Consider the following 21,251-nt stretch of genomic DNA (forward strand, 5'->3'; position numbering starts at 1 on the left):
AAACAGAATTTGACAAAGAGCAGTTAGTTTGCTTTGTGTGCAGCAGTAGATGTGACAAAGCGTGTGCCCCGGTTACAGATGAGGATATGCAAGGGCATCTAGGAGAAGGAAAGGTTGCTGATGAACAGCAGATGTTTTAAGCGTCACGTAAAGGAATTCTTGTACCCCTGCCCTGATGCCTCGCCTATGTGTGACATTTTCATTGGCTTTCTGGAATAAAACGAATGCTTGAGTGTCACAGTAGATGTTTGGTAGCGTGCTGTGCATAGCACCCAACATTTTGAAACCGTTAAGTGGGAGATTTAGCGCAACGATGAGGGAGGCTTCGCCACCCAGCCTCCCCGCCCGCAATTGAATTAAATTGGAGGAAAGTACATTTTCAGGTGTCTGGAAATTCAGGAGTCGGTCAGGAAAATTCAGAGTTATTTGGTCTGGTGATGAGCACCTTGCTCTCTTGCCTAGTGCACCTCGATCAGCCATTGATCGGCTACTAGCACTCCATAGTGACAGAAAGTGCCCATTCTCTGAACCGCAGGAAATTAAGGACATGTGCTGAGAAGGACCACGCAGTAATTGCCCACCCTCTGTCAGATGACGGAGCCTGACTCTGATAAATCATCCGGTGACAGAAATTGGCCCGTGGGAGGACCTTGGTACCTAACTTAAATAGAAAAGCCATCCATTGGGCATTCTGCCCAGCAGGTAATTGTGAACACTGTAAAGGCTGAGTGTGGAGAGTAACTGGCAACACTGTAAAGCTGCGGGAGAGCTGCCAGGTTTTCAACTTGTGTATGTTTGACCATTTCATGTGTGCAATGGGTTTATAATGACATTGCCATGTTTTGGGTATGAGATTTTGAGTGACGCATGAAAGGACTTGGGCTGAAGAAGTTTGTTACCAACATCTGAACCCAATGTGGTTCAGCAGAGAGCAGCGAGAGTTCTGGGTGTAGGGGAAGGGAAGAGAGCAGGGAGAAAACCGTATTGTTTGGAAGCACTATGGAAGGGTGTCTTTATAGGGGGGGATGATCCTTCCAAGGATACTACTGCCTCTGCTCTAGCACCTTTCCTATATGTGACATTTTCCTTGGCTTGCTGAAATGCGATAGAGTGCATACACATTTGAGTGCCACACTAGATGTGTGACACTTGGCAGGTCTGCAGTTGCTGTATCAATGCCTATGTCGTAGCACTTGGTGTGGTCAAGTGCGTAAAGTCTTCAATTGGGCAGAAGTCGTTGGAGTGAGTGAAGTGAGCCACATCAGGTGTGCTTGAAGTTCCCTTCCTCGTTTTTTTCTCCCACGGTCTCCATTGTGACACGGACACTGAGTCAATAATGATGGTGGCACTGAGGCTGTGTTGAAACCCTGATAAGTGAAGAATGAGCTGCAGGGTAGTAAAATGGATTATGGCTTCATAGCCAGGAGGCTTGGGCACAGTATACCTGTACTAGTCTCTATGCAAGGACCCTGGGAGAGTGGGAGTGAGTCTGACATGGGGCAGGGGTATTCTCTCTCTTCCCAGCCACTCCCTCGCTTTCTGACCTGTTGTTGGAATTTTGTCTTGTTCTCTGAACGTCTGACAGGAGGTGAAGGCGGTGTGACTAATATTGCTACTGCTCCGCAGGCGTCCAGGGATGATTAGTGGCCAAGCCTACTACACAGTGCTTAACAGCAATGATCCCAATTGTAAAGGTGAATCTGGCACAGCCCTAAAGGTATACCTCTCTCGCCCCTTTTGATAGCTCAGGGCAGCAGTAGGCTATATCTTTAGAGAGGGGGGGGGTAGCTGATAATAGTAGCAGCCCCAATAGTAACAGTACAATAACTCTAATTAAATAATAAACGTGCCATCAAATAAATGGAATACAATAAAAAAAACACACCCTTGTAAAAGAAACACAAAGAATTCAGACTTCTGTGAAAGGGCACTCTGGATAGATGAGCAGGGAATGGCAACAGTGCCACTGTTCAAGGATGTGTCTTTGAAGAACAAGATGGAGAAAGGGTGCTTACAATCACTATGGTCACAACATTTGAAGTGGGGGGGAACAAAGCCTCTTCACAGTACCACTTTGGTTTCTTGTTTTTAGAGGCTCAACAACGTTGAGACAGCCTTTTAGGAACTTCATGAGGCAGTGATTCAGCGTTAGGTTAATGTGTTGGTTGACTGTATCCAACACACACTGCTGTCCAACCAGCAACGGCACATGGCACGATGAAGCTTGGGACAGGCAGTTGATGTCCAGGTTGATGTAGCTAACCAGTGGTTCAATTCAGGAATTGGGCAACCAAGTTGTTCCTTGACCTTTTGGTTGGTGGGAAGCCTAATCCAGGACCTCTATGGGCAAGACAATTCTTTCATTCCTGCATTTCCACTTGTGGAAGTTGTCTGGAACCTGCATGGGGTCTTCCACCTCCAGTGAACAGAGTACAGGTTCCAGTGCAGCAAGCAGTGAAGCCTTGGCCCAACGGAAAGCACCCTTGTTGTTTACCAGGGATGATTAGGGGACGTAGCTTGCCTCTGCTTTTGTCGTCGCCTCTATGGCATAGGACTTTGAAGTAGCCAGTATTTCCAACAAAGATCCAGTGAATCTCCTTTCCTTTGTACGAGTTCAAAGATGACTCGTACACCTTCGATTTTTACACGTAAAATGCAACAGGTATTGGACCAAGGCAAGTCTGCTGTAAGGGGGTCCAATTCCTGTTGTTGTATCAAGTGCCTGTTGCCTTATGATATTACACTCCGAATACCTTGCCTGCAGGAAATGGAGGTGACAGAAAAAGCAAGAGACCCTAACAGAATCCAAGATGATAGGATTCTTCTCTGAGTCCACCTGTCCCTTCTACTCTAATCCCACCCAATCCCATTCCTGCTGACTTCAAATCGGCACCAGTGCTCCTCACCCTGGTGTGAGAGTGCCTTTGTTATGTCAGTGCTCTGTATAGGCACTGGTTCTCAGGAGAGCTCCAGGGGCAAGTTCCTATGTCCTGGGAAAGGTGCTTTACGTCCTAGCAGGGGAATCAAAAGGACAGCATCTTGGCCATTGTTTCACATGGCTGTGTTGGAGATAGTCACTCTAGACAATAATCCACATCTGTCCTGTGATAGCTCGGCCTTCTCACAGAGCGGACACTCGTGTGATACTGAAATGCTGTGGCTTTATAATTGTGTAACTCTAGAAGCCGCAATGCCAACCCAGGCATGGCTTATATTCACAGATTTACATGGCCACCACACTGAATTATAGTAGTTGTGTAATTAGTCAGTAGTGAATATAGTTAAAAAGCCATTGTCTTGAGGAGCGTTGTGTTCCGGTGGTGGTAAGGAATGCACATATGTCCTCTGAACCTGCCCTTTTGAACTCCAGAGCTGATGCTGAGGGTGCCAGGAGGCAAATGCACATGTATTCACTATCTTTTTTGGCAGGGAGAACATATTAAAGGGTGGGGGGGCAACTAGCAGACCCCCCTTTCAAAAACAGAATTACTTGCATCATTTTATATTGCAACTAGGTCGGGCTATCCCGACCTTACCAATGGCATTCTGTCACTGACGTTCCTCCTTGTTATCCACAGTTGGTACATTCTGCAGTGACTGGCACTGTAGGAAAGGTTGGGGTCGTCTTTCCCTCTTCACTGAGAGGCGTGCCCTTTACAGATGTTCCCCTCAGTATGATCTTAGTTTATTTTACTCAACAGGAGGGAGGAGGAGGTAGTGTCTGTTGACCGCCCCCTCCGTCCCATTGAACTGTTATCCACCTTTCCTACATGCTCTGTTTTATAAGAACAGGAGTAGCATTGCAGATCATTTATTTGAATGTCAACGTGGCTGTACGATCTCTGCTGTTTATCCTGGGGGGACAGGACGGGTATGCTTCAGATGCAAACTTTTAAGTCCTACGGATCCCTTGAGGTCCTACTCTATGGCATGGCATTTGAATTAGGTCCAGCATTATCGATGATTGTGTATTATGACCAATTGATTTTGCATTGGGTATATTCCCAGTATACCCCTAGCCACTTAAAGGACGTCTTGATTAATTTCGAAGATGTTGCCATATCTTCTGAGATTCATCCACCTGGGCTCTTTTCTTTTATATGGCAAGTGTGCAGACACTTCTGGTGACGTATGTCTCCTTTCAAATCCGGTTCCTACAATGTGTTCTCTCTATACCTGTACTCCTCAGTGGGAGCCTGTGCTGAGAGCCGAGGGTAGCGCAAGTATGGTTTTGTCTTTGGGTTCCATGCTTAATGTTGTCAGGGCTGGCTGGAGATGTGTGGGGCTTGTGGGGACCATTTCAAAAGTTTGTGTAGGGCACCTCTTTGATATGCTAACACCCTGTAATAGAGGTTGGTCTTTGGCCTGCAGGTACACATGAACAGTTGCACAGCCTTTAGTTGGTGAAGCCTGCTCCTTAGTGAATTTGTGCATAGAATCAGCCCCACCTTACTGCTTACTGCTTCCTAGTGGAATGGCCTCTTCAAATGTTGCATTATTTCTTTGATACACTGTATATTTTTTGCAAACAGATTGGGGTCTGTTCATATTTTTCTAAGTTAGGTTGCCGTTTTGGATCGGCATACAAGCTTTGTACAATGGTTTATGTAATTATATCGCGCTGAACAGCACACGGGCATTGGGCCCGTACACTTAGACATAGACATACAAAGTTAGACAGGACAAGCGGGTTCCTAGCAGTCATTTCTCCTATCTAAGTTTATTTAAAAATAATGTTTTTTTAGTTTTTTCCTGAAAATCGTGTTTTTTTGCTCAAGTCGAAGTTCAATCGGTAGGCTGTTCCAACTCTGGGCTGCCCTCACAGGCAAGGATCTTCCTAGTCCGTTTGCTCTTTTAGCTGGAGTACATGTGATTTATCCTTGTGTCTCAGATCTTAACGATCGACTTGGAGTTAAGGAATAATAATCTGTTCTTTCAGATAGGCAGGTGGGTGAGGTTGGGATTACGTCTGTGGAGGGGAGATATGGAAGATCCTTGTGCTACTTGTGTTTGACTGAGGTGGGATTCGATCGATAGGGGTCATGGAGACAAAGTGTGTCCTCTCAGTGAGGAAGGAGGTGAATCCATTGAGGACAGTGCCTGAGGAGTTTCAACCTTCGGGATGTGATGTTTAGGAGGAAGTAGTGGACAGTGGTGTCAAACTGCAGAGGCCGAGGAGGACTGGAAAGGCTGTCTATTCTTTATCAGTGATGTTGTGGAGGTCACATAGGATGGGTTGTGCAGGTTTTTTTGTACCATTTTTCTTTTTTTTTTTTAGGCTTGTTACAAAATGTTATAATATTCTGTCAATGTATGGTAGGTTTGTGATGGGACGGTAGCGTTCAAAAGTGTGGGTCCGAGTGATCGTTTCTTCAGCAAGGGTAACATTTGGCTTACTTTAAGTGCAGAGGTTGGTGCCGTGTGAGGCAGGAGTTGATTCGGTTGACCCAGTACGGTGCCAGGGTGGTGATCAGTCTCATGCAGCTTGAGCTAGGCATGCATCGTCTAGGAAGTGGGCATTTAATTCTGGCTATGAGGGTATTAGGGGTGTGCTTTTTGTTGAGTTGGAATGTTCTGCTTGTGTTTGATGGCTTGGTTGAGGGTTGCGAAGTGGAGAGCATGTCTGATGTTGTGTATTTGGAGTTGAAGTAGTCCATGATGGGTTCGCGTTCTGTGGTGGATGTGGGCAAAGTAAGGGAAGATGGTGATTTTGTGAGTGTGTTGACAATGTTGGAAAGGTTTGTGTGCGAGTTAGGGCAGATTGAATCTTTTAAAAGTAATGGATGGCTTTGGTGCTATGTATGTCCATTTTGTATTTTGATTGGCAGACTATGGAATGGTTTTTTGTTGGAGGGGCATGGGTCCTTTTGCCAGGCTCTTTCTATGCTTCTGGCTTCTTGTTTAATGGAGAGGAAGTGGCTGTCGAACCGTGGCTTGTGATGGCTTTTGTAACTTTCTTATCTTTTGAGGGGGGGGGCGATTTGGTCAAGTTCTTGGGTGATGGTGGTGTTGAAATTGTTGAGGAGTAAGGTTAGGTTGGTGTGAGTGGATGGGGAGGATTGAATGAGTTGTGCAAGAGCTGTCTTTGTCATGTGTCTGATTTTCCTGGCTGTGGGCACATGGGTCATGGGTGAGGGGATGCTGTGTTGGAAAGTGAGTGTAAAAGGGGATGACCAAGTTGGATGACAATGATAATCTGATTCAATTTGTCACAGAAACTGAATGTGTAGGAAAGCAGGAGGTCTAGGGGTTTTCCAGCTATGTGTGTCATGGCCACAGGCCCCAAAACACAAAAACCACACCATCTAGTGATGGGGGCAATGGGTCACTTGACTCACTTCTGTCCCTTTGGGACCCATAAACACAGGGGCCCTGGCTGGACTCAGCCCTGGCGCCTTTGGAACCAGGCTCATATAGTGACGTGAGCAGGAACACTTTATTTCATTGCAGGAGTGCTTTTATTTTACGAGAACTTTCCAGGAGCTGAAAGCCTTTATTCCAGAGAACATCCTCATGTGCTGACTCATCGGGTGTGGCTCCTTAGGCCTGGTCTTCATGTGCTGACTCAACAGGTGTGGCCAGGTGTGGCAGGCAGACTAAACCTGGTGGGCGTGGCTTCAGAAGCTCGGCTATATAAGCTGCTCCATCCTTAAGGCCGGTGCTTCGCATTACTGTGCACTCGCGTGCAAAGTGATGCTCACCGCTGTTTGGACCAGTTTACTTACCTTTACCAAGCGTTCTCCTGCATACTCGCCTCCAGGAAACCAGTGCTTCATCGCTTCATCTGCAGACTCCTATCCTGACATCCAGTGATCTTGATCCCGACGCCGCAGCACTGCGCTCCGCATCCACAAACTCGGACCCTTTGAAGAAGACGAAAGACAAGGTTAGAACATCCGCCCTAGGGCTGCGCCACATTTGAACCCTGCGTGCCCCCTAGTTAACTTACCAGCTATTGTACTGCTGCAGCTTCGTTCCTCGTTCCCTCCGGCTGCCGCCTCCAGCTCCCCAGCTTCTGCCGGGCCGGCAACATCACCTGAAAGGGAAGAAAGCAAAAGAGCAAACATCAAAAGTAGAACAGACAGCAATACAAGACAATAAACTTTACAATACAACAAAAACAGACGAGGAAAGACAAAGACAAACAGGAACACTTACCTGAAGTATAGTGGCTTAGTCGCAGCAGGACTGGACTACCACGTGCAAGGGACCAGTGAAGGAACTCGGTCCAGATCATACAAGCGTCCCTGCCAGAAGCAGCAGGACAGAGTGCTCGCCAAAAATAATCAACAGATTAGCTTTCCAGGGAAAGCACATCCCACGGGATCCACGGTTTGGGAGAAGGGATATGGAAGGGGATCAAGCGCACAAGCTGGCATACTCGCGCCCCCTATTCTCCACGCAGGAGCAGTCCCGAGCAGTCCCGGGAGGACTGCAAGCGTGCCCCAATGCCTCTGCAGAGACCAGGTGAGCGTAACGGTGTGTGAAGTAGATGATATATTGGGTGAGTCTGTAGGGGGTAGAGTGTTGTGAGGATGCTTTTCAGTATGGGGCTGTCCGGGTGGGAACTACCTGGGTTGAAATTGCCATGGTAGATGTTGGTGCAAGTACAGCTTAGACAGTTTGTCCTGAAGTTGGCTGATTGTAGGACTGTTTGATGAGGGAGGCAGTAAATGATGTAAATGAATGTGGGGTGCGAGTGTGATGGAGGGGTCCAAATGAGAGAGTGCTTCAAAGAATGTGTGTGGTGGGTGGTTGGTTGGTTGAGTAGCGTGAGGAAATATGTCAGGGAGGATGGATCTTTCGGTGGGGCGGTTACACCATGCCAGGGCGAAGGAGCATATTGTGTGAGTGGGTGATGGTGAGGTTGTAGATGTGAGCTGGTAAAAAGTGGCAATTGTTGAGAATGCATGTGTATGTGACGAGGTATCAGTGTGGGGTGGGGCTGGGGTGTGGTTTGTATGTCATAAGGGTTTTGATGAGGATCTTGTTTGTGGCACCAAATGGCTAACCGGGAGCACAGACTGATATTTACCCCAGCCCTTATCACAATCTGCCCTTTGCTCGGGACGGCCAGGTGATGGGATGCCCTACGAAAGTTTTTTATATTCACAAGTTGACCCAGAAATAGTTATCCAGGAAGTACATAATGAGCATCATTTTCAGTCTCCTATGAGCAGGATCACTGAAAGCAGGTAAGGCACTGCAGGGAGGTTTTATGATGATTGTAAGAGCAGCTAGGCTGCAAAATGGCGGTGATGTGGAGGGGGTGGGCTGTGGATGACCATGCTTATGAAGGGAAATAAATTCTGTATCCTTGAGTGATGGATAAGCAACGTTTGAAACCCTAAAGAATATAATCGCATAATAGGCCATGCCCTCGGGCTGCACTGAGAGTTATGGGCCCTGAAGACCTTGTTAAACACCATAGCTAAGCTCAGACCTTTACTCGGTTTTTAGGGCTCACAACTCCAGGTATAGCCCTCGTGCTAAGTCTATATTGATTAATTGTGAAGGATATTCGTATATCAAGGATCCCAAGACCTGCATCTTGGAAATCAAATAGAAATTCCCCAGAGGCAAAATGGACCCTGTTCTGGCCACGCCTTGATCTTCACAGCAACTGAATTGAGAGCAGTGCTTCAGCTACTTGGAAGTCGGGAGTAAAAAAAAAAAGACTTCTCTCTCTTTTTCTCTTTTTCTCTTTTTCTCTTTTTCTCTTTCTCTCTCAATACTGTACATTAAATCTGTATTGACTTTGAAGCCTTCTTAAGATCATGAAGTGCATATGCAGACCTGCTCTGGCATGTTCTGCAGATGCACCTAGACTGAATTCATCAAAGGAGAACGAGAGGGGGCCTCTAGAGCAGGCCCCTCCATACTGTTGGTCTCTATTTTCTTTTCTTGGGGTGATTAGCTTGACTTTAGGCACCCTAAAATGGACAGGTATGCTGCTTTTCTCAGCCACACTTGAGATACAGGCAAACCTCTCTCCCCTTTATCAGTAGCATGAAAGTCAGAGGATACTAATGTTGACTGGCTTGGCTCCACAGACCACGAAGCAGAAAAAGCAAATGAATAATGTTGGTGCTGGAGCTGCTAAATGAATACGTTTCTATATTTCTACAGGCCCTTGATGTTGCAGTGGGTAACTGTTGAGGAACCGTTCAATGTACTCAATGTACTTTCCCTCTCTCTCTCTAGACGGTGGAGCTGAAGACCCTGTGGCAGGACCAGCCAAGCGTGTTGTTTTTCCTGCGGCGCTTCGGCTGCCAGGTTTGCCGCTGGACCGCGAGTGAGGTCAGCAAACTAAAGGAAAGCTTTGACAGTCACAACATCCGTCTGATCGGCATCGGGCCTGAAGAGGTTGGACTTAAGGAGTTCCTGGATGGGAACTATTTTAAAGGAGGTAAGGCAGGCAAAAAGGATATACACTACGCCACTTTCTTAACCCATACCATCTTCAACCCCCATTGTTCCCCAGAAATCCTTGCTGAGATCTGGAATATTCCCGTGAGAGAAGATGAACAGTCCACTTTTACCATGCCAAAAGGACCTCATCAGCCAATCTCCCATCATTGCATGTCAACCACACCGCAGTAAAGAAAGGCAAACCGTCCCTCTTCTCCCTCCCCGGGCAGGACCCTCCTGCAATTGTTCCACTTATAGAGATTCTGGCCTGTGGCTGTCAAAATGAGGTTACACCACCAGGAGCATGACCCACTGACCATGCTGCATACCCATAGCCTGTCCTTGGAACACTGTCTTCCAAGGATAAAATGCCTTGATAAAGTCGGTCAGAGGTTTATACAGTGGTATGTAGATTACTGTGGCAAAGGTTTCTTTTTCGGGTATTGACCTGCTTTTTGATTTGTGGTATGTTCTTCCACAATAGGTCTATTTTTTATTATTAATCCCAACTATCTATAAATTCATCCTAACTGAAGTAGCCTGTTGTATTTACCAATGAACATTCTCATGAGACTGTTGCAGACGATTCCACTAGTTTGAACTTAAATTGGTGGTTTGAGTTATTGGGGATGATGGCATGTGCCTAGCCTCTACCCCCATCTTTCATTTATCAACCTAATGAATTCCGCTACTTGAAGTATTGGTTCACTTTAAGTTACCCAAGCATGCTACCAGATTACAAAGGTTCCCTAATGGAAAGGCCACACCTGGAATCGTGCTCTGGTCCTGATGTTAGGCCCTGCAGTCGCGCTGTTGTCATCGGTTGCAAGTATTCAGTTCCATGCATGTATAATTCGTTATCAGGTATGCGCTTTTCTGCTATGCCTGCCAGGCTACCGTTTTGCATACTAACAAAATGGAGCCATGACCATTGCTGCAAGACAGCGCCTTCCCCCCCTTTCCCCTAGTGAAATGTGGAATTCTGCAAGCCCAACAATTGCAGATGTTCGTCTCCCTATTGCTTGACGTTGGGGAACATTTCCAGACAGACATTTCCCCACCCCCTTTTGTAGCTATAGTTAGGGTGTAGTTTGCTCTGGGTGTGGCTATATGTTATTAGAATGGAAATGTACTTTGGGGTCTTGAAGAAGGCCCATGCGAAGTTCCATGTAGATAGAATTGTGAAAAAGCAGAAGCGGAGAAAGGGGAGAACTTTGGGGTGCTCCGTAGGGAATAGGGGAAAATGTCCATTCACAGTTGTTTAAACTGATGCATTGCTGATAGGTCCAGAAGAATTTCAAAAAATAGCTCCAGGTCTGCCGGATACCTTCAGGCACCATCTGGGGCGTGTGAAGGGCGTGTTGATTATGGTGCTCAAACGTAAAGTGGTGCATCCATGGCTCTGTAATCTGGCCGCTGCAGTCGGCTGTGCCTGGGAAAGACTAGATGAAAAGGGTGTGGTAAAACGCCCATAGCCTTTGACGCAAATGGAGGGATTTTGAAACGCAGATACTTATATAAAGCGCTATTCTCTGTGGTGCAGCCATGCACAAGTCTATGCATTTGTTAATGCCTGCCAAAGATGTGTGAAACGTATTATACAGCAGGAATGAAAGCGGTGCCTCTTGTAACGATTCTCGCATTGACTAACCCTTTCCATGTGCTTTATTTCAGACGTGTTCATTGACGAGAAAAAGCAGTGCTACAAAGACTTGGGGTTCAAAAGGTTAGCTGCTATCAGCATTTCATCATAACCTGCTTAATTGCACAAAAGAGTTAAGGGCGGCAATAAATATTTAGGATGCCATATAAAATCCGCCTTGTAATCTATAACCCTTAGTGTTACTCAATGTTGAAACTAGAAGTTGAATGCATAGATCACATGGGGTGGAGGAGGAAGAGGAGGGGGTCAGCATTTCTGCAATGGGAGCGGGTGGACGTAGAATGCATTGCGAGGGCGACACCAAGGTCACATTCGTGCAGTGCTGATGCAGGGTGTGTACAGCCTTGTGCTTGGAACGTGTGACGGGCGATCATGGGACCCTTGCCACATACCCTGCCTCTTCCAGTAGCATTATTGAATGCCCTCCAGCTGGCTTCAGACCTAGATCCTCAACTTCATAAACTGGTATTTCACCATAACCATTTTTCTGTGCGCATATTTTTGATGCTCCCTCGATTTCTCTGCACACACTTGGCACAGGCCCCCCTCTTTTGGCATGGTGAAAGTTCCACCAATAGCTGAACAATCCTTTCCAATGCGGACTGTAAAATTGCATAAATCTGACTCCAGAAAGCTAGGCGTTTGTTTAACGAAGGATTCAGCTTTCGCACAGAAGGTCTCTAACTTTTATTTTCATTTAAATAATCATTGTTTTTTGCAGATTACAAATTAAAACAAATATAGTTTGAAGGGCTTAGGCTAGATAAATGCCTTGAGGTCCTTCAGTGCAAAGTTAATGTCTATTTTTTTTATACAGTTGTGAAATTTGGGGTCATTTGGACCTCAAAGCATTAGAGCGGTCTCAATATCGTTTCTTAAGGAAGATACTTGCACTTGGGCCAAGCATCCCCGGGCAAGCTTTGCGGGAGGAATTGGGCGTCCCTACAATTAGTACGCGAGTACAGCATAAATACTTGCACTATGCAACGTCTTTGTTAGTAATGTAGAAAAGCCGATTATTAAAAACTTAATAAGGCAAATGTTTTCCATGTACCCCCAGGAAAAATAGCCCAGGCAAAAAAAATTGTCTAAATCGCTGAAAGTGCTGGGGTTTATATTTTAATAAGTTGTTTAATGGGGAAATAAATATGTTGGTGAGGTCTTGCTACCTTAAATGATTAGGGATGGTACGAAACATTTGTTTGCAGCTCACCCGGTGCCCACGGCTGATGGTGCGATTGTACAAATGCGATCCCCGGAATATCGAAGATTTATTTTAACGGAGCGCTTGAATGTCCCCCCCATCCACCGCCAGGGAGCGTATGAGCTGGCTTGCAAATGCTACGCTCCGTGGGTACGAATGTCTGCTACATTTGATGTGGACCTGCAATAACTTGTTTGGTATCCACAGATTGTGGTTTAGGGATCATTTTATTGAGTACAATATTAGAATTTTTCAGAGGCAATGTTGTTTCCTTTTAAGCGTTAATGATATTAATGTTTGAATGGATATGTGCGAATTTGGGAAAGCAGTATTTTCAGGAATTGGTAGGCCTCTTAAACCGTATATGGAATTTTGTTAAGGTTTTAACCTGTTTTTATATAGTTTTGAAATTTTAATGTTTTTACTGTTTAAATTTAACTTTGGGCAGAAGAGGCCATTTGGATATTTTGATGATTTGTATTTTTTAAACTGTTAATGGCATTTCTTCTTTGATTTATTTGTTACGTGCAGACCTGACTAACATAATCGCATTTGGGCGCTGATGAAATATCCCTCATTAAAAAAAAAGGGAAGAGACACAAACATTCTCTTCGTTAACATATATCATTAAATTTATACTCCCTTCAGCCTTTCAGTCTGTCCAACCTGCCCATAAGCAGAAGCCGTAAATAAAATTCACACAACCTATTTCTTTCTGAATCCAATTTACTTGCAATAACCCTGTCAATTCATGCTATACCTAAATGGCACGTACGACGTCCTATGATCTGAGTATGATATCCTGGGCTATATATGTCTCATCTTCTGCAATATTCGCATACATCTGCAGGCCTTTAACTGTCCATGGGCTTGACTTCAGTACCCAGACTATGGCCAGAATGCTCTTGGTCAACAATCACTCAAGCTGAATGAAGCGCTACGTGCATCATTTTCCTATGTTTCTATACCAGATAGCAACAGGACATTGGAGAACGTCCAAACATTAAGCTCTTGTAGGCACTTATCCTCATCTCACCCTCAAACACATTAAAGTTGGCACTGTTATTTTCAACTTCATGCAAAACCTTTTAAAAACTGAAACTGTAGTACCATCGCATTATAACTGGAATTTGCACCTGGTGTGATGCAAGAAGCCAATCTGGCTGCTCAATTGCAGGCTTTACTTAACAGTACAAGCCCAAGTTCTGAGCAGACAGTTGATTGCATATACTATTCCCTCCCCCCCGCCCCCCCTTGTCCACCACCAGCCAACCCTTCCATGAGTAAATCTTACCTGCCTCCAAACCTGTGTTCCCTGGGATGTCATGGAAATGGAAGAGTGCTGCTCCTTGAACCACATGCTGCCCGGTACAAGGTAGCCATCTTGCATGCATTTTTTGTTTGAGGAAAGAAATGTGTGGTATGCACTGCACAACTTGTTCTTTTCTTAGCAACCCTAACATTTCATCAGAGTCCTAATGGCAATAATGCTGTCCCCGGCATCCCTTAATGGGTTGGTAAACGCCTACTGCAATAGACTAAACCATTGATTAAAAAAATGGGCACTTTATGCTCTTGTGCCAAACAAGTGCATATTTACATCTTATCATCTAAACAAATCCACTTCTTGAGTAGCGTGCATACATCACTGATGAAGTCTAATCCATCTGACGAGCTGTTTGGGGATACAACGCTGACTTGCTCCAAATTATGTTTGTGGAGATAGTTCACCCCAGTGTTTATGCAGATCCCACAGATGTATATAAAAGCTTCCGGAACCCATCTAAGTGCCTTGCCAATGTCGGATATCACAAAAGTACCACTCAAAGGTTATATTGCTGATATGGATCACTTAATATTTAGAACCTGCTGATTGCTGGTACTCCTCAATCCTTAATATAACTATTGGGGCCAAAACCCTAGAATCTTAAACCGTCAGGAGAATATAATTTACTTTAATGTCTCTAAGATTGGTCTGTCACTAATTTTGATATTGCTGTCCACATGCCTCCTTTTTATCTTGTAAGACAAAGGTTGCATACCGATAGTAAATCAAGGAGGAAATGGGGGATACCCATCTCTGGTGTTCCTTCACATTCGGAACTGTGATATACTGCCACTAGTTTTCACTTGAACCATGGATGCTGTGTGTATATAAGGAGTTGACCCCTCTTACCCATCTGGTTCCATGGGCCATGCAATCCATTACATTGTAGACCAATGTCCAGCTCAGGAAGTGTAATACTTTTTCGCCATTGCTTGAAGGCAATGTAGATATTCGCTCTGCCTACGCTTTACCACGCCTTAGTGGGGTATAATTTGCCCAGGCTTTGTTAGATAATCATATCCAACTCAAACCTTGCTTGATCGGGTGTAACTTATTAAGCATGGTCTTCTCCAATCTGCAGTCTTATTTTCATGAGGGGGTTTCTATCACAGATGACTAGTGACCGTGGGCAATATGGCTGTCAGTACTTTATATATTTATGATCTTTGGCTAATAATGATGAGAGACGATCCAAAGGAAATGGACGGTACAAGCACATCGAGCACTTTAAAGTCCACGGTCAAAAGGTGAGGGGGGGCGGCTGCATGTGATTTTAACAAATATAAAATAACGAGTCACATTTATATCTAAACATAACAAAAAAATACTGATTAATTTTTATTTGGGTGTGGTCCTCCCTCAAGCCCCCGGTTTCCTTCATTTATAATCCTGCCCCAACCCCTCCCCGTTTTAACCCCTTACCCCATCCTCATGTATATATTTTAAAAAAATGTTTTTTTTATTCGTTATAAATGTTTAGTTATTGATGTTATTTTCTATTAGTTTAAATCACTGCATACGGCGGGGGGGCATTATCTGGGAGAATTCATGATAACATTCTGAACAGCTCCTTGGATCCACGCCCTTAATTAGATGGTCTCCAGTATTGTCCTTGTTCACCCCCGCTCATAACTTGGGCATCAGTTGCCTCCGTGAACGCATGCTCAACTGCTCCATTTTCCCTCTTGTTGGCTTGTACCATGGCTAGCATGAGCATTGAATTCGCCCACAATTGGAGCATGCCACCTACGTTATGTTCATGCTTACCCTCCCAAAAAAGATTATGCATGTAATCACCATCAAACTTCAATACTATGAGCATGAAACATGTTTGGAAGGGGCTCACCCTGCAAAAACATGTGACTGCTTCATTACATGCTTGAATATTTCGCACTCCAAAACCTGCCTGGATCACTCGGTCCGCCTGCCTTGTCGCTCCAGTGGTATCTGTCTCCTTTTGCTCAGATCTCCCACTTGTGACCTGGCACACACTGCACAGTGCACAGCCCTTGTTCTCATGCCCGTTCTGCTCTGGGGCTTGATGACTTGTGCATTGGCTTGTTGTTCCTAGATCTGCTCTGGCTTGCTGCTCCTTGGCATGAAGCTGGTAAAGCATATATCCTTGACCAAATGCCTGCTGAGACGCTCTGTGCATAAGCTCCAAGCAGATGGTACGCAATGCTTGTTCCTATGTGGGCTCCAGGGTTTCACTTACATGGTTGCAGCCAATAGTGTCCTGCCTTTGTTTCAGTGCTTACTCCACTCTTATCGCTTGCAGCTTGCGGCTTGCAGCCCTTGTTCCGATGCCTACTTTGGCCCTCCACTCTCTGGCTTGAAATCTGTTTTCTGCCACTCTGTTCCAAATGCCTGGCCTGTTTTCTTATGTCGGCTTTGCTTGTTTAGACTTCCTGTGGCTCGGTCAGGGCTCCTGCTCTTGGGATGATACATTCCATGGCCTAATGAAATCACTGCACTGTTCACCATCGCCCCATGGCCACTAGTGAACTCTGCACATGTGTTTTTCAAGTGTACAGCATGTGCTCGGCTGGTACACATGTGAAGAATCGCAGGGAGATGACTCGAGTTTAAAAAAACAAAAAGCTCCTTTCATTAGTACCCTAACACAAACGTTGCAGCTAAGTGTGATAATCCAAATTTTACATGTTGACATCAGTCTGTCATTGACATGTAATTGTATTAGCTGAACTTTAACATTTAAAACAGTGTTGGATTGTGTTGGAATCCACTCCTATAGCCATTGGTGAAGGTTCATCTATTTTGGGAATAATCCCGCTGTCAATCTTGGCTTTTCCATTCGGACTCGTTCCTCCATATTTTCAGCGATCTACACCTACCTTCCATTTGGACCTCTCTTCCCCATGGGTACACCCGACCATGGTAGCCAACTCGTGCATATCGATATTCTTAATTTTAAACTAATTGTATTGTCTAAAAATCACTTCAAAGTACTAAAGGCAGAATTAGAGTTTAGCTTGATCAGGGGGCGCTTATGTGTGACACATGTTCTCAGACGTGTGGTTGTTATTTTGCATTAAAAATGAAATTAAACAGATGACTGCAAATAATAGCATTGTAAAGTTCATTGATAAAATGGCGCCCTGACAATCCATGCTTCTCTTTTAGGTATAATGCCCTGAACCTTGTTCCCGCTGCACTGGGGAAGAAAGTTCGTGAGGTGGTTTCAAAGGTATGTGAAAGAGAGTAAGACCCTTATTTTATTGGCCCCTGGCCATTGCTAGTGGATGGTGGAGGGAGATATGCCCAAGGGTTTGTAAGGTCAGATCCTACTTCTGCTGTACAACCACTCCACATCAACCGCTGCCAACCAACCACGCAACTACCCACAACAACCATTGTTACTACGCAGTGCATATACAATACTTTTGGAAAGGATAAATAAGCATATCTGTATGCTGTGTATAAAATAGCTCTGCATTAAAAGACAAACACTTTTCTGGAGCAAAAAAGCTTACATTTGAGCTAATTTGTAAGCCCATTATGCATTTCTCATGTGGCTTTGAACAGGTGGTGAACTTCAAGGGACGGCTACTGGGTGGCGCTCTAGCATGTGTGACTCCGTGGAAATGGCTTATTTTGCTTACCTGTGTATGCGTGTATCTATGTTCTAGATTTCATCTGCACACATCAAGTATACCACCTCTGGGATGTGCCCTACTTGTATGATAGAATGACACATTTTCGGTTGATGCTGAAAGATTTGAAAACATGGAGGTGGTGTAGCTTTCATGATTCCCTCCACCTCCGGCACATTTGAGGATGCCACTCTGAAAGAAAGGTTTCTCTTGTACAACACACCCCAGATCTGCACTACTTGGCCCTCAAAATTCCTTTTAAACGTTAAAGTAACATAGATGGCAAATGCACTACAATTGTGGTGCTCACTTGTTGAGTTGAAACAGCCTTAGTCCTTAAAAGTTGAAGCCATTGTACATTCAGGTGTTCATATTTACTATTTTATTTCTTTACACTGCCCCTAGACTGTTTTGGAAAATAAAAAAATACCATATACTTTACTGTGCCGGGAATGCTGCTATCGTGAGACTGTTTTTCACAATTTACCAGCGGTTTACAAAAAGTTCATTGAACCTATAGACAAATGATCCCTTCGCAATTTAAAACGTACACTTTGAACGTGCTGCTTCTTGTGATCTGCAGTGTGCTGAAAAAAGGCCTGAATACACAAGTGAACTAGTTCTTTCACAGAATTTATTTAGATACACATCCTCAATTAGGGGTTGCTAATTGTACCCCTGGCATTCTCCTCTGAACCCGGGCCACTTCCTCTACTTCACCTTGCCATCACACTTAGAAATCACAGAGTGATGTTTCATTTCTCAGTGAGAAAAACATTGTTGGTTTGAAATGAATCGCTTTGATTTTGGCATTCTGAGTATGTTTGGTCCCATTGGATGTACAGTGGTAGTTGCCACCAGAAATGTGTCGGTCCATAGACACAAGGAAAGTAAGCATTTTCCACAATTCCACTTGCCCTATCTTCTTCTGATCTTTTGGTGCTTTGCATATCTGCTTTATTAAACACAAAACAACTGGTTCTGCTAGTGAAAGAATACAATGCAGAAATCCTATTATGTTGGGGTTCAACTAAAAATGGGGTGGTAATAGATTTAGTCTGTTGGGTAATTCTTGACTTCTCCACTTGGCCAAAATGCGTACTCGGGCATATGACTTTAACTCCTAAGAACTAAACTTCTCAAACTGAGTTCACTTTGAAGGGATTCAGTTAATTTTGCACTATAAAAAAACAAGGCAGATGAAACCTTTAATTAACACATCATGCTTTACTGTCCTAGGCTGAGGGTACCTGGGCAACTGAGGCTGCACTTGGCATATGATCATAGCACTTGGGCTTGTCAGGCTCTAGCTTGTATATGATGACCATAAATGTGTATGAGGCTTACGCTGGTGTAATATGGCACTTTTATGGTATGCAAGGCTGTGCTTCGCATGTCATAGGAGTGCCTGCCATGTGAGGCAGTATTTATCTTATTCTGCCTATATCCAGAATGTGGCGTTGCTTTAACCGATCTAAAGTGGAAGTAACTAGCCATAGGAGGCTGCACTGGCATAAGAAAGGTGTGTGCCTGGCCTGCAATAGTTCCCCTGGGTGCTCCCCCCCTGGCACATCATAACTGCCAATTGCGTATGGAGGTGGCACCATAGTTAATATGAGGTTGAAAACGAACTTTTGTATTCTTTAGTACTATTCTGTATTTTTTTACCATTTGTGATGTCGCTTCCTGTTATGTCATCTGGGTGACGGGTCATGTGATGGAACTTCCTGTGATGTGCTCGGGTATGTGATTGTACTTCCGCTATCATTGAAGTCTGTAAATTTGAGTCTGGTGGAGTAAATTTTCCTCATTGTATATTTCAGGTGACAGTGGAAGTTTCCTAACGTAACTTTCTCTTGCTTAGTCAGCTGTCAGTACTGTCACACTCTTGTATGCTTCAGTGTATGTATTGACATCCTGGAGGAGTTTGGACAATAATTTTGTCTGTATCCAACTTCTTTCTGAAGTCTTTCACCCAACATATTGTCCTGCATGTACCCAAGCAAAGGGGTTCATGATGTTTCCTGCATAGGGCCCCCAGACTAGAGAGGTCCATGGTATTTGCTTTTAAATTGAAAACCAACATTGTCAAAGATTCACCTGTCAAATTGAAAATGTTAAAAACAAGAGTTTTAAGCAACCAGTAAAAAGGAAGAAGAGGGAGCGGGGTAAAAGAAGGCAACTGTGGGGTATTCCCCCATTGTAATAAGCAAAATGCTAAACTACAGACAGGGTACAAGCATGGATTTGAAGATTGGCTAGTGGGCAGAATGTGAGTGTCAGGAGAGGTATTTGAAATGAAGGGCACTTCAGACTTGACATTACATATGAAATGTATCAATACAAAAGTTCAACCTTACACTTATATTTTTGAACATAAAGGCATAGCAAGTTAAAGTATGCAACAGGTTTATTTTCAGGCTTTCATTTTCGAGATTTGCTTTTCAAACTGCTGTTTCAAACATTTAAGTTTACAAATAGTTTTGCACTCTTAACAAAAACTCACGGCATCCATCCTCATAATTCCCCTTCGGCCCCAACAGTTGACATGCATTCTCTTCAACTTTTCACTTTCTGCATCCTGATCACTGTGATTATTGTCTAGTATTGTTTTTTTGTTTTTTTTGGTAATATCTGTTGTATTTTAATGGTATGTAGCCACGATATTGTGCATTTGCGTCTAATTGCTCTATGGAAGGCTTAGCTTTGTGCAGGTTGGGGGTAAGCTGAGCCAATAAATGCATTCAATTAGTGTGTGTATATATGTGTGTGTGTGTATATATATATATATATATATATATATATATATGTATATATATATATCTCCAGATAAGGTGCGTAATAGGCCTTTTTACGCATGAAAATCTTGTAAATATGACAGCTTTATTATTTTCCTGTGTACATTTACACACAAGTTTAGAGCAGGCAGTGCAAAGGTACGGTTAATTGACAGAAACCAGAACGCTTCTTTTTAATTTTATCTACATGGATGTAATTCAAGCCATGGATAAAAGTCTTTGAAAAGGAATATATTTCTCTGAAACTGCACACTGTGATGAATAGAATGGTTTCTTTCCATTCAGCTTCAACTATGGTGTGTGTGGAACAAACAGAAGCACTGTGCATATTTATTTTCCTAGCATTTTAGGATTGTATAAATAATAAAATGGAAAACTAAGATGCAATTGAGAATTAATATTTTTTAGTGAAAGCAAACCAGTATGACAATTCTGGTGCTGTGTGCATAATTCTGCAGAGGCGGATCATTTTTACACATAATTTAATTTACACTGTAATTATAAAAACATTGTGTAACAGGATGACTATGCACCGTCTAGTTTACATCCATTCAATCTTGCAGTCAATGGTACCATTGTAAATGGCCAGTGGCAGCAGAGTCTTTGCTCAATGGTGAGCATCATTACATCAATCACACGTGTTGTAGCCTCTCAAATCTTCAAGACTACAATTAAAACATCCAAAACCTGACTCTCCCGGAAGTGCAAGCGCTGTTCAAAAACAAACAAATGAAAGTTACATTTGTAATTGAAATAGAAACTCAGCAAAACCTGTCAGATGGGTATTTAACTTTATGTAGCGCTTCATAAATGGTTTGTCCAACATCTAGGCACTGTGATTGTTATAACTCAGTCAATACTCAGTTTACCGACCCCTGAAGGATGTTAGCCAATAAGATAGCTCAGCCAGTTGAGCACTTGTTTCTGCAATCTGTGCGTGATCTGTGTGTTGTAGGTTTGAAACCCAGCAAGGCCAACTCATCCTTTCAAGGTCGATGAAGAGTACCGACTTTTGGTGATAATTGTTAGAAATATGTTCTATGTTCAGCCCTTTGTCAAAAGCGCTATATAAATAACCATTTGACCATGAGATTAGGAATAGTGTTTAGCATGGAATACTCGCCTCTCTGCACTGTTGTATCATAACATTGGCACACCATCACGTAGTAATAGCTCCATGAAATGAGGACTTTCATTTAACATCAAAAGACAATTTTGCTATCGAACCTCAAAA

The 21,251-nt window shown here is 43.8% G+C and overlaps 1 protein-coding gene across 1 annotated transcript in view; it reads left to right on the forward strand.

The window, feature by feature from the left end:
• PRXL2B (peroxiredoxin like 2B) overlaps nucleotides 1–21,251 on the forward strand; it is a 102,140-nt gene that overhangs the window by 13,829 nt on the left and 67,060 nt on the right. The window contains exons 2-4 of the mRNA XM_069610214.1: nucleotides 9,205–9,409; nucleotides 11,086–11,137; nucleotides 16,750–16,813. Coding sequence (XP_069466315.1) covers nucleotides 9,205–9,409; nucleotides 11,086–11,137; nucleotides 16,750–16,813 — 321 coding nt within the window. The remainder of the gene's footprint in view (nucleotides 1–9,204; nucleotides 9,410–11,085; nucleotides 11,138–16,749; nucleotides 16,814–21,251) is intronic.

The sequence above is a fragment of the Ambystoma mexicanum genome, chromosome 8, assembly GCF_040938575.1.
Source record: "Ambystoma mexicanum isolate Mex_15411 chromosome 8, UKY_AmexF1_1, whole genome shotgun sequence".
NCBI lineage: Eukaryota > Metazoa > Chordata > Amphibia > Caudata > Ambystomatidae > Ambystoma > Ambystoma mexicanum.